The sequence below is a fragment of the Lissotriton vulgaris genome, chromosome 12, assembly GCF_964263255.1.
Source record: "Lissotriton vulgaris chromosome 12, aLisVul1.2, whole genome shotgun sequence".
Taxonomy (NCBI): domain Eukaryota; kingdom Metazoa; phylum Chordata; class Amphibia; order Caudata; family Salamandridae; genus Lissotriton; species Lissotriton vulgaris.
This window is the reverse complement of record NC_141700.1, coordinates 775,073,866-775,086,821: the sequence shown is the minus strand read 5'-3', so window position 1 is coordinate 775,086,821 and position 12,956 is coordinate 775,073,866. Positions and strand designations below refer to the sequence as shown.

Sequence of the window (12,956 nt, the reverse complement as noted above, 5' to 3'; positions counted from 1 at the left end):
CCTTTTTGTTCACTGAATGGAACTACCGCGATGGCTGTTCCTTTCAATGTACTGAGATGTCTGCTGGGCTGGCGGTCATCTCTAAATCTGGCAGATAGTAGTCCATCCAGGTGGCAAATGTAATGTCCTCCACCCTCGGAACGGACTATACTCCGTCCGCCAAACGATATATCAGAACTTTAATTTCTGACTTCATCTGTGGTATAGTATTCCAACTCAACATATTCAGATAAGTAAGAATGTTTTCTAGTCATAGGTAAAGTGTACTTAGATCAAGTGGTGTCACTTTACATTTTTAAATATACTTTCTATTGCAGGGGATGATGATGTGTTGGTGAATCCTGAGGCACTGGCCAATTATCTGGGAACATTTGCTAATCAATCCCGGACCCTTCACGGACACTTGCATCGCCATAGCACGCCACTGCGGACGGGAAAGTACGGAATCACGCACTCGCTTTTCCCATATCCAGAGTACCCCAAGTTCCTGTCTGGTGGTGGCTTTATCATGACCGGAGACGCCATTCCTGGCCTGTATCGAGCCTCCATCGAGATGCCTGTTTTCCCGCTGGACGATGTTTACTTGGGGTTTCTGGGATTGGCAGCGAACGTCACAATGGTGCACAGCCCCCGCTTCTACACGTTTGGTTTAGAGTATAACATTTGCCAGTACAAGGAGGCTCTGGTGATCCACCAGTTTTTAGCAGACCAGCTGAATAGAATCTGGCAGGAAGTCCAGGGTGCAAAGTGTGAGCCACATGTAAAACTATCAACCTAAGATAATCAATGTGCATGTTTAGCCGAAGTGATCGAATCCAGCACAAGCCCTAGACAGGATGTCACGAGAGCCATGCCCATTCCCCGCTAGAAATAACGGAACGCCTTACTGCTCACTGTGGTTAGTGGGATGTTGTACAGAGCTCAGGGTTAGGCTTAGCCTTGTCCTACAGCCAGCATCAGCTGGGCAGGATGGAACAAAGTGCATAGCAAGACCTGGTTTGGGGGTTCTGGGCCTAATAAAGTGTATCTTTACAAAGGCAAAAACAATTGCTCAAAAAACCTTATGCTACAGTGGTTTATCATTTGATATAAAAATCATTACAATTATAAGATCATTGAAAACTGCAAATGTTATAGAAAGACACTCTGTCATTACAGTTCAAAATTTAAAAATGCAGACATTCTCCCTCTCTGGTGTGCTAAGAAAATATAAAGCCTTCTTCAATGCATGTTCATGACCTCACACATGACATGACAAATAACATCATCCACGACATCATATATAATTTGGCCAATAAAGGCATCATCACCATATTATTGTCTATAAAAAGTCCTAAATAGATGTGGTTACAAAGATGCTATGACAGCACAGGTGCAGTAACTCCTAATAGGTGTCATTGCACTTCTAAAGTGGTCATGAGATGGCAAAGAACATATTTCTTTAAAAAGATGACTTAGGGGCATATGTAGGTAGGCGTTTGCGATTGCCATTCATTCCTATGGGCCTCTTAGCCCATAGGAATGAATGGTACACTCATTCCTTAATTGCGATTCGCAATTTGCTAATCGCAAATAAGGAATGTTAGAGATTCGCAAAAAAATTGCGAATTATTACCTACATTCCATTTTGCTATTCTCAAATAGCGATTCCTTAAAAATCGCTATTTGAGAATCGCAAAATGGAAACTACCTACATATGCCCCTTAGAGATGAAAAATTGTGGAAGCTTTGACAATTATGAGATGTCTGTGCAGCTGCTAATAGGCACTGGAAGGCCATAACATCCTACATAAGACCACAGTGACAAAATGTTTACATATTTCCAAAAAGTGACTCAAATGCTGCATAATGTTTTAGTAATGCCCAGGATCTTTTATTCTGGTCACTAAAATTGTACCAATATTTTTGTATATTACCATCATGTATGCAAGAAACACTATGATACACATGTGTACCTATGATAATCAGCATGCTAACATAGACGTCTCAAGAAAAGAGTCCAAACAATCCTTTACCTCTGCCAAATAGTGCTTTATAGTGAGAGGAAGTTGTTATTTCTGCCGACTACGCTAGATCACAGTTTTACTATAGTCACTCCAATGCTAAACCACCTCATCACTCCAAGCAGGCACTAATGCCAAGGATTCCTCTCCTACTTGACAGACAGAATCAGTTGCAGCAGGGAACATGGTACACCAGCTCAACTATCTCTGAACTACTCCACTTTTTAATACTGAACACTTGTGACACAGTAGTTGTGCTTTCTCCTCCCTCACTCCTAAAGCCTGGAACCACCTACCCACCACACCAGGGGCCTCATTTATGAAAAGTGACGCATCGCTGCGTGAAAACAGCGATGCGTCACTTTTCACTGCGCCCTCCTTGCGACACCAATGATGCGTCATATTTAATGTATGGCGCATCATGTCGCAAGGACTTACAGATACGTCAGTATTTCTGACGTATCTGTAAGCGCAAAAGTGACGCATTGCTGGAGTGTGTCACAAAAGTGACGCAACTCCAGCAATGCGTCCTTTCACATGGGGAAAGCCCCATGTGAAAGGGCTTGCGTCAGTCTTACGCCTGCTGTGAGGCAGGCGCAAGATTTTGACGCAACAGCATCCTAAAAGTGACGCAGTGAAATCTCATAGATTTCACTGCGTCACTATTACGAGGCTTTTTGCGGGGGAACGCCCCCCTCTGCATACATTATACCTGACGCAGGTATAATGTGGCGCAGGGGTATAAAAAGTGACGCATCTACCTAGATGCGTCACTTTTTAAATATGGCGCAATAAGGCGCATATTTTACGCCGCTGGTGCGTCACAAAAAGTGACGCACCGGCGGCGCAAAACTGACGCAAGGCCTCATAAATAAGGGCCCAGGGCTGCCTCCTTAGTTCTTGAGTTCTGCAAGTGGCTGGATATGTTGCTCTTCACCTAGGCCAGGCCACAGCTCAGACCAGGTTGTTCCAGCATTAGTCCCAGAATACCCTTCTGGGTGATTTGCAAGCTCTACGAATACTAATATAAGATAAAATAAGATAAGATAAGACAAGATAGCGTAACATAATATCTCTCACCAACCAACTTCTACTTGTACTTCCTTCCTGAAAATATCATCAAAGCCAACTGGCTCTACTTCTGACTAATAAGTAGTTCAATCATCAGTACTTGGCATAACTAGGAGTCATCCATGAACTGCTAAAACCATGTCAAATCTGGCCAAATTACCCCCATCTTTAAAAAGGCAATGGCAAAGACAATGTGTCGGGGATATTTTAAGTGGCTTTACTGTTTGCTGTGATGGCTAAATATTGGATGGACAAATGTTTGCTGAATATTGCAATGCTTATTACAAGAGCCACCAACCCTTTACTGCTGAAGACTGTGAGCCACAAAGAAAGACAATGCCCCAAAGCATTTTACTCACAAAGAGAAGTATGAGATGGGAATCACACTGAGCAAAGTTAAATATTAGGACCTGATTCAGTGTTTGGCAGACAGGTAGACCATCACAAACATAATGGATATCCCGCCCACCTCAATAGCAGAGCTTTTGGATATAATACACTTGTACTAGGGCAGAGGGGATACCCGTCACATTTGTGAAGGAGTAGCCTTCAGTCAAACTCTAAATGATGCCAGAGGAGCCTCATTTAGAGACTGTTGGGCAACCTGTTTTCCATCATGGTGGAAAGCCACTCTGGAACGTCTATAGCCCACCATATTTGGAGATCTTCACATGTACTCTTCCTTCAGAGCAGGTTCTCCAAAGTCACTCCTGGAGGGCCAGATTCATGCCAGATTTTTAGCATAGCCCCATTTTGATACATGTAGTTATCTTAAAAATCTGGCACGGATCCGGCCCTCCAGGACCAACTTTGGGGGACCCTGCTTCAGAGGAACCACAACCACAGCATCTAATCTGAAAGTTTGCTGAGTCGCAGCCTGAAACAAAACTGAAGTTTGTTTTTAAAAGAAAATGGGTAACCCTGACTCCAGTGTGTGGGGGCATTTTAATTTTTTTTTCTTCAGGACCCCCAGGGTTCACCTAGTGTTTCAGAACTCAAAAAAGTACATCAGACCATCTGCTTTAAATATTGCAGATGGTTTGATACAATCTACATCCAGGGCCTGAAATCTGTTGGGCCATTGGGGCAGTGTTTCTGCCAGCAGAGCCAGCACGGGCATGGATATTGGAAAAAATGATAGTGCACCTATCCATTAATAGAATTATCATGCAACATACAGGATCTACAGGCACATGCATCAATGTTGGCTTTTGCTATTCCTTACTTGCGATTTTTAAGGAATCGCAATTAAGAAATCGCAAAAGCCTATGCATGTAGAAATCACTTAAAAAATAGCGATTTCTAAACATTCCTTAATTGCGTCTCGCAAATTGCGAATTGCAATTAAGGAATACCTCCCCATTCATTCCTATGGGCCTAGAGGCCCATAGGAATGAATGGGAAGACATTCTCAATTTGCGATTCTCAATTAGAGAATCGCAAATTGAGAATTCAATTTCAAAGGTGCCAGGGTGTCAAAAGGACACCCTGTTGCACCCCTGAAATTGATCTGTGCACATATGTTGCGCACACACATGCCCTAAGGAAATGTGTGCGCAACATGAAACTTTGAAAAATGCACAAAAGTGCATTTTTCAAAGTTTTTGCAAATTACCATGAAGTTCAACTTCATGGTAATTTGCTACTCCTATTAGCGAAATCGCTAATTTTTTTACTTTGATGCATTGCATTTAAGTCATCTCAATTTGGGATTCCTTAAATGCAATCGCAATTTAAGGAATCTCAATTTAGAGATTCCTTAAATTGCGATTTTTGCATTTGGGATGATGCATCCCAAATGCAAAAATACCGGTCGCAAAGGGGCAGATTCTGAGAATCTGCCCGTTTGCAACCGGTTTTTAGCTTGATGCATGTGGCTGCTAATGTGGTGCATTCAGTTTGAGATGATATTCAATGAGAAAACTGTTCATTATCAAAAGGTTTTTCAATAGTAAATCCTTTATTTGTATCATAGGATCACAGTACAAGTACACACCCTGTCATATAGCTACCTACTTGTGGCCTTAGTCAATGGGAAATGCTTCTATTCCTTTTGATGAATGGGTTTGCAAGGTGATGTCTAGCACGGAAGTGGATGATTCATCAATCTTTTGGTCTCCTATGTCAAAAAGTACATGAGACCATTTTTAGTACTAGGTGTTCAAGAAACCCTTTCGATCCTAGAATGGGAAAAATGTGTATACAATCAAATATTGTATTTGTAGATCAAATGCCATAACATAACACCAAAAACAACACATGGGAGCAAACTTCTGAAAGTGAAAACCCTCAAAGAATAATGTGGACTACTCATTCCCAGCCAGTTAGCATTTGTTTCCATCTCATTATGTGTGTAAAACACACATTTACAAGTGTAAGTTGCTAATCAGTCCTGAAAAAGCGCATTGCCAAAGAAAAAAATCCTCCTCAACAGATAATTGAAAATTAAATGAATTGAGTATCTTTCCAATGCAAGACACTAACAATATTGTGGGAAACAAGTGACAATAATACAGAATGTCAACCCACTGGGAGCTACCAGTGGAAGCCCTGCCCAGTCGACATCGATCAAGTGTTTTGTAAACGCACTAGGACTTCAGTGGGAGCCTCAGAAGTATCTGTAAGTTCATTGTTTTGGGACAGTGGTGGTGCTAAGCCTTGCCCAATCTCTATGCCACTTCTGCCACACACCCTAAGCGTGGAAGGGTATTCTCAGATGTGAGACCCTTGCTCATTGCACCATCAGGATTCAAGCAAACCGGGCCGAAGACGGCTGTAATGCCAGAAACCGGTCCCCGGGAGCTTGTTTCCTTCCCAGTGTAAGAATTGGCTTTTGTAGTTTGGTATGCCCTGTTCACATCATGCACTGGGACAGGAACAGACTAATTTGCATACAGCCAGGTTCTGAAACTGGGATGGTGCAGTGAGCTAAAAAACGGTGTTGGATCTAGCCCTGATCTCTTGACTGGGTGAGAGCTTTCTGCCTAATTCAGAGACTCTGTCCCTCACCACCCCTTGTTGTAAATATTTTTGTCCACCCTAAGCGTGGAAGGGTATTCTCAGATGTGAGACCCTTGCTCATTGCACCATCAGGATTCAAGCAAACCGGGCCGAAGACGGCTGTAATGCCAGAAACCGGTCCCCGGGAGCTTGTTTCCTTCCCAGTGTAAGAATTGGCCTTTGTAGTTTGGTTTGCCCTGTTCCCATCATGCACTGGGACAGGAACAGACTAATTTGCATACAGCCAGGTTCTGAAACTGGGATGGTGCAGTGAGCTAAAAAACGGTGTTGGATCTAGCCCTGATCTCTTGACTGGGTGAGAGCTTTCTGCTTAATTCAGAGACTCTGTCCCTCACCACCCCTTGTTGTAAATACTTCTGCATTGTTGGCCAGCAATCAGTGGCGTAACGAAACTTGGGGGGGCCCCCCTGCAAAGAACATGGAGGGAACCCCTCACGCCCCAGACTCAGTCACGGTCTCTCAGATAAGGGGCCTACCGCCCATGCACCAGTGGCGGCTGGTGGATCCTAAAAGAGGTGGAGTGAAAAGCTGAGATCCAAGTTGAAGGAGCAAGTAAGTACACCAAGCACACCAAAGTGAAAGAGGATGGTTCAGGGTTGGCCTTCCCGAGTGGAACAGGAATTCGAATGGTAAGTTTTACAACACAAGGTTCAAGAAAATGAATTAGAAGCAAGTTGAAAGATACCAATGGCATAATATTGAATAGCCTGGTTTGCAAAATCCTGTCCCCTCATGGCTCAGTACAGAGCTCTTACTCATAGGACACCCTTCTGAATACAAATCTCCATACATACTTATTAGAGTGCAGAGCACTAGTTAGGATAAAGCTCACATCCACAGATGCTCAGTATAGGACTACTCTGCTAAGATGAATGAATGAAGGGGATTCATAAAGCGCAAGACATCTGCTCCAGCAGGAGCGTCCTCACGCTAATTGAAGTCCTATCTGCTCAGTACATACTATATGTAGGTTCAGAGCTCTCCACTCAACAATTTACAGGGCGCATTGCTCAGCACAGAGCCCACTGAACAGTATTCAGTACTCATTAAAGGGTTCATTGGTCAGTGCAATGCTTCCAATCAGCTCAGAATGGTCTTTACAGCTCCAATCTCCATGCACAATCCTATCTCTACATTTGCTGGTTGCTTCATATTAGGCTTGGTGTGGTTTCCCCTGACTTGTTGCCTCTACCTTTTGCATTTGGGACTGGTCATGTGATTTTGTTTTTGCTGGTTTAGATGCTTTGGGCACTTTGCCACTGCTGATCAGTGTCAATGTGGAAGCGCTCCTGTGATACATCATTGTTAAAGTGCACTGAAAGTGTCAGGGTCTGTAAGTCAAATGCTATCAGTGGGCTTGCAGCACTGGTTGTTCCACCCACATGAGCAGCCCTGTAAATTTGTCTCAGACCTGCCACCACAGTGTCTGCATGCGCAGTTTTAAACTGCCATGTTGACCTGGCAAGTGTCTTGCCAGGCCCAAACTTTCCCTTCTGTTACATGTAAGGCACCCCTCAGGTAGGTCCAAGGTACCCTCATGGGATGGTGCAGTGTAGGTGACAGGTAAGACATGTACTGGTGTGCTTTATATGTCTTGATCAAAAATAGTGTGTATTTTGTTTTTCACTGTTGAAAGGCTGCTTATCCTATAGGTTAACATGGGAGCTGCCTTGCAAGATTTTACAAGTGTAACTTGCCATTGGGGCAAGATGGAGAAATGGAGTTTAGGCTCTCTGAACTCAGAATTTATTAACTCCCCTTTTAGTAAAAGTTGTTCTTAAATTTGGAATCTTCTTGCTTAATCATCCTGTGTGTCCCTGCCTGTTTGTGTATTCAACTTATGGTTTTTGCAGTGACAGGAACTGGGGGTGTGCATTCTCATTACACAGTCACAACGGGGTATGAGGTGTGCCCTGCCTTGCCTGAGTGACTTATAGCCAGGCTGAATAGACCTTGTCTGCATTTAGAGTGCTGGGAAGCATTTCACTAGCACCTGAATAGGCGGTGTCTCCACCTTCTGTGGTCCAGCTGGACCAAGGAGACCAGGACTAGATTGGACTGGGCTCAGAGACCATTGTCATAAAGAGACCTATGAGAAAATGGGGTATAAGTATTGGACCTTAAACACCAAGACTTTAGATCACTTCTAGAAACAAGAGGACCCTGCCAAGAAGAAGAGTTGTGTGAGGAGCGCTACCGTTTCTGTGTGAGGGGTGGGTTGGCCAGCAGTTGCTGTTTCTGTCTGTGGCAGAGGAAAAGGTCTGACTCTTTTTGCTCTACAGTGGTATCCAACTTGTGAAGAATCTCCAAGGGCTTGTGTGTGCTTGTCTCCTGTTTTGGGAGACATAGGGACATCAAAGTCTTCTGTGTGCTTTATTTGGAATTTCCTTGAGCTTTGCTGGAAATTTCCTTGTGCTTTACTGAGAGCTACTCTGTGCTTTTACTCATTTGGGAAGTTTTTCTGGCATTACCCTTCGTGGAAACCTCCATCTCCTTCGCTCCTTGGAAGCCGAGTGAGTGTTTATCTTTCTTAAAGGTCTGGGCTGAGCCCCCACATGCTCTATGCAGAGACCATGGTCGGAGAAGATCTGGAAGTGGAGATGTGGCCACTCGTCAAGGAAGCTAACACAAAGGAGTCCTCAGAGTTGCCAGGCAACCGCGTGGCCAACATGAGTTCTCAGCATTGCCCAGCAACACCCCGGAGGCCGAAGAAGAGACAGCGTCATCAGCAGCTGACCAGCCAGCCAGCACCACTGAGAGGAGCCCCTGGGGTGAGGCAGAGCAGGATGCTCTTCGGGTGACCGGAGCATGAGCCCCGCCCATGCTGCACCAGCCGCACGGGCCCAACATGCTGTGCACCCTACAGTAGTGGCGCCTTCCACCACTGTGCAAATCAGTTGGGGGCATTTTCTTTATTTGTCTGCATTTTGCTTTGGTGTTCAGGCAGGCGGCTTGATTACCAGACACTGCAACCTCGCACTGGAACGGTGTGCTCAAAGATCATTGGCACCATAGTACTAACAACAAGGTGGTAATCCTGGTGTTGTTCCTTCACTACACGGGGTCATTGTGGATGGTAGTAGGTGGTATTTATTTACCCCTTCTGAAGACCATAGAACAAATGTCCTGTTTGCAGGCCCCTCCTATTACTTGCAGTGGAAGTGATTTTATGAAGTAAGCAATCTAAAAGTGTGTATTACAATGTTCTAACTGTTATGTTTATGACAATTGCCTAGTTGGCAAACTGATTGAGATTTATGTGATTGTGTTGTAATGTGCTTATATACAATATAGGAGATATTTTTATATACTCTTGTGTGGAGTCGCTTTTGAAGTGTATGTAAGTGTGTCACTGGAGTGTGTGTGTGTTTTGAGCAAAATCGCTTTGCACATTGTCTCTGGGATAAGCCTGACTGCTCTGCCATGCTACCAAGGGGGTGAGCAGGGGTTATCTTAGGTGTGTAACTCACTTATCCTAACTAGAGTAGTGGATTCTGCCTGACTTAGGTGCAAACCTTAGCCAACCAGAAACTCCATTTCCAGCACTTCATCTCTTGAATGTTATACATACCTATTCATTAGGAAGTCTTCCAAGATTTAGGAGAAACAGAAAAACAATGAAACACTTTGCACAAGTGACTTCTAACCTGACAAGAGAGACATACATGCACAATGACATACGCACAGAGAATAGAACATCTGTCTATGGAAAGAAGCAGCTTCCGAAAGGAAGCAGGAGACTTCAGAGACCACATTTGGAGGGAATCTGTCACAAGGAATATCTGCCCCGCAGACCACGCGGTACGGGGGGCCTGAGCTCCAGGGGGCCCCATCAAGCACAGTGCACGGCATGGCCATGGCAGTTTGGTAATAAGCATCATTCCTCAAAAGAATTATGTGAGAATCAATCAGAGAACAGCAGAAGTAAAATACGGGAAATAGATGCTAATTACAGAAAATAGTTTGAGTTTTGGGGGGGATGGGGCAGCTTCGGGCCGTGGGTGCTTTTTCTCCAGCTCCCCGGCGTTAGATAGAGCAGGCACTGATGGGGGCTTGTGGCGCCAGAGGTGCGGGAGGGATAGGACCGCGAGCCAGAGTATGAACAGGAGAGAGAAACTTAGATAGATAGGAGGGTGGGCAGGTTTGAACATGTTTGCTTAAGATATTTTTGATACACAGTCCGGCACTGGCCCAAAGTTTGCATGAGCTGGTCTTGGTGTAGGCCGGAGGTGTCTACTCTCTCAGGCACTGCCGGGGTCACACATGTTTTGTGAGGAATGGGCTCAGACGTCACTGGACTGGTGTGACATGGCACAAGTGATAACAATTTGTGCATTGGCGCCCACTAACGAGCTTTGATTCAGATGATGGGACAGCATGCCGTTAATGAGTTCACTGGAAGGAGATAAGAGACTGAGCCAATCGCTCGATCGCAGCCCTGCATCTGCTGACTCCAGCCAGGGGGGCGATACATCACAGCACAGGGCATATTGTCTTCCAGGAAGGTAGAGCCGAAGTCAAAAGAAACTTGTTCATGCGCGAGCCGGGCTCGAGGAGAAAGGTCACCATGGTAGGACATACTTAGACTTTCTTTTTAAAACATGATGTTTCACAGGATCAAATTGATTTCCAGAAAGGTCCATAAAGGCTGTGTGTCACTGTAGAGTCAGGAATGGGTTTCACTATCAAACCCTGACCAGCACTCCTCAGGCCTTTTGGGCAGGTTTGAACGACATAAATACAACATGTATATATCAGTGAGAAACAGCGGTGGGGGAGCCAATAAATTAATAGGGAGAGTTGTACCAGAGCTGACCCAAGAGTCTGGCTGGATCTTAGAGCCTGCACCCGAGCCAAGCCCTGAACATGTTTGCTAGGTAAAACATACCACAAATATTATGTAAAATATGATAAAGTCTCTTCAAAATTCTAACCATTTATTTCTCTAACATATGGAAGCTTTGAAATTAATGTGCCACAATATAACACTACACAGAGAAGTACTTTATTAAAAGTGATAGTTTTTAAATATGAACCATTAGGGAGCTAAGAGGCAAGACAGTTATCATGTAAGCCCTATACGTGGCCCAGATTATTAGAGCAACATTATAGTGGTTTTTTGTACAACTGGTATTCTGCACTCACATATTTGAATAGTCTATTAAATCAAGCGCATTAGGTTTATGTACAAATGGCATTCTGAACTCAGATATTTTGGAATTGTTTTCATACATCCGTAATGAAGCAAAAAAAGTTCTGGTGAAATAAAATATTTGCCTTAGATCACACAATTTAAGTAGGAAATTATTTGCACAAATCAATAATTAAATGGCTAATCTCTTTGTCTTACCTGAAGTTTAGTTTTTTTTAAAATGTCTTTGCAGGGGCGTAACAGTAGCCCCCGCAGACCCAGCGGTGCGGGGGGGCCCAAGCTCCAGGGGGCCCCCTCAAGCACTGTGCACGGCATGGAAGACACGTAATAAGGGTTATTCCTGTAAAAATCATGTGGGAGTCCGCAGCGAAAGTAAAATACCAGAAGGATGCTCACCACAGAAAGTAGTTCGAGTTGTGGGGGGGATGGCGCAGCTACGTACGTGCTGGGCGGGCATATAGAGTGATTTGCCTTTGAGGCACAGTCCGGCTTACTGATGTCACGAGGGTGGGCGTGGCCATTGTAAGCGTGGCTTCTTATACTGGTACTGTGGCATTGGCTGATTCGGCCCAGGGCGGGATAAGTACAGCAGAGCGACAGGCAGGGCAAGGAAGGTCAATGTAGTGGGTGGCAAATGCAGGCACAATGATAGAGCAGTCTCCGCCCACATCAAGGTTTATTTGCTGCGACAGGACAAGCTGAAGAAGACGTCCTGTAGCGACTTCAGTGCGCGCGTGCATTATGGCCCCTTGCTCAGAGCCAGGCCGCTTGAGTGTGCACTCTATTGTTCTGTCAGCACTTCGGTGTCTTGTTATTTATCCTGCGTGAAAGGCCTAGCAAGTGCAAGACTTGAGAGGATGAGATGACACTTGGGGATTCTGGGCAAATCACTTAATCTCCCTGCACCTACCCCAAAAAATGAATGAGTCCTTGTGAAATGTAACGATGCTCATGTAAAGCGCTCCAATACCTTCAGGTTGAGTTCGCGAAGTGAGTGCAGAATACCAGTTGTACAAAAAAAACACTATAATGTTGCTCTAATAATCTGGGCCACGTACAGGGCTTACATGATAACTGTCTTGCCTCTTAGCTCCCTAATGGTTCATATTTAAAAACTATCACTTTTAATAAAGTACGTCTCTGTGTAGTGTTATATTGTGGCACATGAATTTCAAAGCTTCCGCATGTTAGAGAAATAAATGGTTAAAATTTTGAAGAGACTGTGAGAAGTTGGCCTGATATGCAGTGCTCACTATTCTAGTGATCACTATGTATCAGTCCAAACGACCCTTATTGATGATTGGCTGTAAGTCAACCTTATAGACCAGCTATCCTAGTAGCAGTGACAAGAGCAGTCTTTAGGCTAAACTCTAGAGGGCGTGTTAAGCCAGCTGTTATACCATCACATATACCCCTTGAACACCAAGTGAAAGGACACCACACAAGTTGTTATGAAAATAAAAGGATATTTATTTATAACACAACAGCCCTGGACTCTTTATGAGGACAGGGCGCTAAGCACAATACAAAACTCTTAAAGAAGTACTGAAAGTCGCACAATTTACACAAATGCCCGAGGGGGACGAAAAGCCATATACTATGGAAGTGGAATGCGAAATTACTAGCAGGTAAGTACTACTCTCAGAGGCTTTAGAACCGCTGGGCCTACAATGCTGAACCCTTAGATTAGAAGCAGGAGGCCTAGGGAC

The 12,956-nt window shown here is 44.4% G+C and overlaps 1 protein-coding gene across 1 annotated transcript in view; it reads left to right on the top strand.

Annotated features, from left to right (window-relative positions):
- LOC147678670 (UDP-GlcNAc:betaGal beta-1,3-N-acetylglucosaminyltransferase 9-like) overlaps positions 1-1,412 on the top strand; it is a 117,402-nt gene extending 115,990 nt beyond the window's left edge. Inside the window, exon 3 of the mRNA XM_086946618.1 lies at positions 318-1,412. Coding sequence (XP_086802744.1) covers positions 318-778 — 461 coding nt within the window. The 3' untranslated portion in view covers positions 779-1,412. The remainder of the gene's footprint in view (positions 1-317) is intronic.
- Positions 1,413-12,956: the final 11,544 nt, after the last annotated feature.